At 34.6% G+C, this 6,428-nt stretch overlaps 1 protein-coding gene across 1 annotated transcript; it reads left to right on the top strand.

The window, feature by feature from the left end:
- Positions 1-1,950: 1,950 nt before the first annotated feature.
- On the top strand, positions 1,951-5,585 carry LOC118266917 (vesicle transport protein SEC20). The gene is made up of 5 exons (XM_035580563.2): positions 1,951-2,205; positions 2,529-2,701; positions 3,185-3,342; positions 4,862-4,965; positions 5,321-5,585. Exons 1-5 carry the CDS (start codon positions 2,065-2,067, stop codon positions 5,480-5,482), a joined length of 738 nt encoding a protein of 245 aa, XP_035436456.1. The 5' UTR covers positions 1,951-2,064; the 3' UTR covers positions 5,483-5,585.
- The last annotated feature ends 843 nt before the right edge of the window (positions 5,586-6,428 follow it).

Genomic DNA, 6,428 nt, shown 5'->3' with positions numbered 1-6,428 from the left:
TAAGCATCCTTTTACTTTTACACTAAAAACGAGTAGAAGGACAAATTCTATTTAAATAACAATATGCTAGTACCAAACCTGTATTTCATTCCGGAGCTGCGGATTACCCAACGGGTTTACTGGGGCTTCAGCTCGAAAAGTAGAAGTATGGACGGGGTGGTTTATAGTTAGTAACAGTTTGACACTCCCTTTAGTCTCGCCCAAGGCGGAAGAAGTCATTTAATGATTTTTCCCCCTCAAAAAAAAAAAACCTGTATTTCATTAGGAAATGTTTAGGAGCTTAGCTTGTATCTTCGTTTAAATAATTAACTTTGGGAAACGCATGACCGCCTGTTGATCTCCTTGTTAAATAAGTGTACAAGCAAGAAATAGATAATTACTTTTTTTGTCCAGATGAGTCTGTCAGATGTTATGTCAAAATAATGTCTGACGTCTTAAATTATTTGTAAAATGATTTTACAATACTTATGAAAATATCTCTGACACTTAAGACTACAAAATATTGCTACATAGGAATGACGCCGGGAATACCAGAAGCAAAGGAGAAACCAGTGAAAGATAAAAAATCTAAAAAACAGAGGAAAAAAGTAAGACAATGTTTGAATTTTCTAATGATACAATCCCACCAAAATGTAGTGGTGAAATTACCTAAATATTACATCTCTCAGTTATACTCCTATACTAACCCTCAAAGAACAGGGGCTACCGCTGTATGTACAGTACTTGAGTAAAATTACCATTATTAGCCCGGAGTCAGAAAATTCGATCCCCGTGCCTCAGAAAGCATTTAAAAGCCGTTGATCCTGCGTCTCATCTCTCTCTGGTCGAGTCAGTCCGTCATCCCATCGGGGACAGAGAGTGAGGGAATAGAGAATGCACTTGTGTTTGCGCAAACACTTGAGCACTATAATATCTCCTGCGTAGTGGGCTAGTTTAGTTAGACAGACTGGCCACCGTGATCGAAATAGATCGGGAGATTTATTATTACTTTTGCCAGCAACATCATTATAAGGAAAAATTATTCTCGACTTAACATTTTTTACAGGCAAAATCGAAACGTAAATCGCTTCTGAGGATTCGTTGTCCTATTTGCTTCAACAATCTTGGCAAAGATTCTGTGGTTTCAACCAAGTGCGGGCACGTGTTCTGCCGAAATTGTCTGCAAAAGGCGCTGATACTGAAGCCCGTATGTCCCACATGTCGGAGAAAGTTGACTGGTTATCAGGGATATCATACTTTGTACCTAGACGACAATGTCTATGACGAGTTTGTGGACGATATCACTATCACCAAATAGTACCAGTGCAATCATTTAAATTGGAGTAGCGTTGAGGAAGTACCTAAATTATTTCGTGACTCATTTTAGGACTGATCATATTTTTGTATAATGTTTTGTTTTTGTATTTAACAATGAATGCTTCTGCGGATTTTTTTTTAGTAAATAAACCATTATTTTAAAGGTTCTTTGTGTAATGTAATATCGAATCACTTAACAAGATAGTAAAGGTATAACTAATATTTTTTTACCCAAATGTAGGAATTTTTGTCAGGATAAAGTTTGTATTCTGGACTTCTGGAGTACATAGGCAGATGTAGAGGATCCATTAGATGTTTCGAATTAAAAAATGTGTATATTAGTTATTGGAGAAGTCAGATTCAAGTACGTAACAAATTCTAAAGTACTCAAAGGTAACTCCAAATTGTAAGCAGATCAAATCTTAGGATTGGGTTAATTATAGCCGATGGGTGACTGCTTAAATAAGGAAAACGAAATACTATTAACATCTTAAGTTTAATTAAGCACCAGACTAATAGAAAATCCGGACTCTCACTTGAATCCGCGTTCCAGCGCGTACACCACATGTTAAGCTTGATGTTACATTGCTATTCGTGTAAAGGAGTTATATTTTTTAATAAATAGAAACGTCAGTTCAGTAAATTGAACGTCATTGACAGTGACATTTTAACGTCACCTCGACTGATTTGATGACACTCCGACAAAAGTTTTCAAAATAAAAAAATAGTCTAGCATAAATAAAATATTACGATATTCTAATTAACAACATGAATTTGAGAGCAGAAAGAGAAATAGGCAGCAGCGCGTACAGCAAGCTATTTCAAAAATTAGACCCCACAGACACGGCATACCAGAATTATCTGAAAGTACTTTCGAAGCACTATTTCACAGTAAAAAATATAATTCAGGTAATTATGAATGATAATAACAGTGTGATATACTTATTTGTAATCTACAGTATCATATTTATTATCTTGTACGTATGAGACGTGGAACTGGCATGAAAAATCGTAAATATTCAAAATCTATTCTTCTCTAACCTTATTTTGTAATTAAAAACTATTTTTATAAAAAAGTGTTCATGTTGGTGTAAATATAGTTTGCTTCACGTATTTTTAAGCTAATAAAGTGCGTAATATAAAGTGCGTGCCTACTTTCCTTAAGTAAACGTGGCATAAAGAGTTCATTATCCCCATCTCATTGTTTTACAACTGTCTGTCACCATTTACAGGAAATCTTAGCATGTCGAGACTCAATGGAAAGCTTAAACAAGCTCAACGAAAAGGGCAGGGCAGCTATATCTCTGCTGAGGGATGAACTAGAGAATTTTGAAATTTACGGCAAGGATATCGGAGACATGAAGTATGCAACTGAAGTGGAGTCACAAAGGCATCAACTGGCTTGGTAAGTTCATCCATAACAAAGAAAGAAATAAATAGTAAGTCTGTCAGTCTGTCTGTCAGTGCAGCCACGGTAGTTACATAAGTCTGCTGATGAAATTGTGAATCTTAGGCTATCTGTTGATAACAACTTAAGTGTCTGAATATTCTTTATTTCTACCTATTTGACGGAACTATTAAAACACCTTCCATAAATAAAATTTGTAATGTAAATCATTAGTGCTGTAATCAGTCCTACAACATGCACCAAATGAAAGAAAAAAAGCAGTTTATTTGCACTGCCACAATAATTATGCATGAAAAACAATTATAATTAAAAAAGGTAATAATTCAAAAGTAAACAAATGGCAGTGCTCAGCTAAAATTCTGTAGCCCGAGTGCAATGGCTTGAGTCTAGGTGCTGATTTTTAACACTAGGCAGTTGTATATGGTTAAAAGATTTTTAGAACTGGCTGGATTGTAAACTCTATTTCTTATTTATTTCCAGCCTGCTAAAGGAATTCAAAGAGGCCAACATAATGAGTATGTTTGCCATAGAGAAAGCCGAAAGAGATGAATTATTAAAAGCAGGTGAAAGAGATGATTCTGGAATCAGAAACAGGAAGACCAAGGTGGAGAAAGATGGACTGCTTAAGATGTCTTCAGGTAGCATTTTGAATAACTTATTTTAACTACTAGTATTATACTAGTATTTAGACACAGTAAAAATACATGATTAATGGAGGTAATTTGTTTATGCTTTCAAACCTAAATTGTTAAATTGATTCTAGCTATTCTGTTATTGTGATGGATGAGTTCTTGAAGTTAAGTTTCTGTTTATAATAAAACATTTGAATCTGTTGAAAATGCAGAGAAATCTTTAATAACCGACTTTAAAAAAATGGTTCTTTTACTAATTCGCTACTTGTCTAATACACAAGTTTTATTGTGAAAACAAAATAAAGAGTACAAGAGATTTATTACTCTCACTAGTCTAGTTTGAGTGTTTTAAACTCATTTATCTGTCAACGACCAACAACAATGCATTTCTTGTGTGTAAATATTTATAAACATTGACCTAGTAACATTTTTAAATAATGACTCAGACATTTCAATGACATTATGCTTTTTCTACATTTATACATGTATGAGCAGACAGAATTTATTTATTCCTATTGTTATTTATTTATTGATTTAGACTTTAATGTACACAATTCGACATAAGGCGAATTTGTCTACCACTATTTACTATTATACCACTAGTGGTACAAAGCTAACCTGTATTGAGGAAGTGGTGATTAATGCTCAAACCTTCTCTGTGTGAGAAGAGGCCTTTGGTCAGCATTGGTCACTTATAGGCTGATGATGTGATGTGATCTGAAGGCGAACTTAATGAAATATGGCATTCTCTACCAGTTGACCTTAGGGGTTAAGTAGAAAATATGCAAAAATAAATATTATAATGTAAAACAAAGTCTTAATACACTATACATACTACACTATACTATAGTATATCAAGAGTTAGTGACTATAGCATATAATTATTATAATGTTGTTTTTTAATATGTTATATTACAAAGACTATTGTGCGACTATTAGCAGTAGATGAGTATCTTTAAATAAGTAGCATGTGTACTGGCAGGCTGCCATAGGTAAATGGAACAAAGATGAAACAACTGGGTTGGAATAAATAGAGATATTATATTAAACAATTAATCAGGACGGGTATTAGCAGATATGATTATCTTTTATCATCAATTAATTGGATGTTGTATGCAAATCATTATTATTAAAACACATATAAGTTTATATTCAGAAATAGTTGAAAATGAATGAATGCCAACTCAAGATCAGATGAATTTATAATTTGGGGCAGTATTTAATAAGTAATTTAATATTTATGTACTGATGTATAGTTGCGATTTCATTTGAAATTGAGATAAAAAAAATACGTCACGCCCTTTATCCCTGAATGAGTAGGCAGAGGTGCATCTGCACATTACGGCATGTAATGCCTCTGTACAATGTATACCCACTTTTCACCATTTGTGTCATAAGTCCCATGTAATAAGGGTGAGCCTATTATAAATCAGACACAATTCCAGACTCCATGCTACTACTGAGAAATTTTTAAATTTGAAAGTGAGATCTCTTAAAAGTTTACAATTTTACTGTATTTTTGTAGGAGTAACTGAACAACTGCTATCCATCAGCCGGCAACTAGCGGACACGGCTCAGAGGAGCCAGGACACACTGGACAGCCTGGTCTCTTCCAGTTCTACTGTGCATGTAAGTTATTGTAAAAAGAGACATAAGTAGGAAATACATTTAGTATTATATTTCGTTAAGTACACTGTATATTAACCTTTTTGATAATTGTGAAATACAATGTTAGGAAACTGAAATTGAATTATGTTTTTTGTTTTCGTTTACATGCTATTTTCTACCTTTGTATAACATAGTACAGATAGAGTACATCGACCTTCTCTTATCTGTCAATGTACTTTATATTGTACCTTTCATAGCCGGTATATAAGACAACAATAGAAAATAAGAAATACATTGTGTTGCGTGTGGATCTGCGTACGTCACGTTAAGTAATTAAGAATTGTGTTTGTTTCATACTTTCTTTTTTCTTTTCCAGGGCACTCAATCAGAGCTACAGAACACAGCTAGCACTATTTCAGAATCTAGTAAACTCTTAAAGAAATATGGACGACGTGAGTTCACCGACAAAGTTATCATGTTCTTCGCATTCCTATTCTTTTTAGCCGTTTGCCTGTACATTGTACAGAAAAGATTCTAATTATGAATGACCATAATCATTTTATGTATAGGACGATATTTATAATGGATTATGTTAATGAATTGTAAGTAATATATAATAAAATTACTCTGAATGTGATCAATGTTGTCTATTATTTATTTCTTAAATAAATCGTTTGTCAAAAATACTACTACTAGCGCCATCTATTGGGTACGTGGAACACTCGCAAGATGTCACTTTTTGTACAGTTACACACGCAGTACTGCGATAGATGTCGCTACTAACTCATTTTTGAGGAAATGGAAAGAAAGAATTTGTTGCGTGCGGGATCGAAGTCGCGGCATGTTGCGCAGAAGCTGGTCGCCTAGCCAGTATCCCAATCGTGCAGTAAAGAACAGCTGCTTTCCTCCTAATGTCCTTATGAATGTATCACACAACGTCTTCATCAAATCGTTAACTGAATCCCCATAAGTGGCAACAATTTCCTATTACATGGGATTTATAACACAAATGGTTAAAAGCGGGTGTACATTATATAGCGGCATTACGTGCCGTAACGTGCACCTCTGCTTACCGCTTCGGGTACAAAAATTTCTTGGCATTATTCACAAAATCTGACCCTGCTTAACTATCCAGCCTAGCATTGAGTCTTCAGGGTTTCTATCTCACTTACAGAACAACAGACCAACAGTTACAATCTATTCCTGTTTCCTAGCGGTGGGAATGCGACGGGTGAACAAAAACATATTAATATTGATTGTGCTCGCGTGACGTGTCGGGAAGGCCGTCGCGTGGCCGTGGACACCGACCTGTAGTACTACGTGATGTCTAGATGACTAGGTGTCTAGTGTTTATGTAGGTATATAGATATCTATCTAGGTGTTGTATACTTTTGACAGATGGTTTTTTACCATTATGACTGTATGGTTCGTACAATGGTTAACAATTGGTTCCACATTGAGCACATATACAGCTTTCAATTGCC

This window comes from Spodoptera frugiperda, chromosome 23, assembly GCF_023101765.2.
Source record: "Spodoptera frugiperda isolate SF20-4 chromosome 23, AGI-APGP_CSIRO_Sfru_2.0, whole genome shotgun sequence".
In the NCBI taxonomy this organism is placed as follows: domain Eukaryota; kingdom Metazoa; phylum Arthropoda; class Insecta; order Lepidoptera; family Noctuidae; genus Spodoptera; species Spodoptera frugiperda.
Note: the sequence above shows the minus strand (reverse complement) of the source record. Positions and strands in the feature narration are given on the sequence as shown.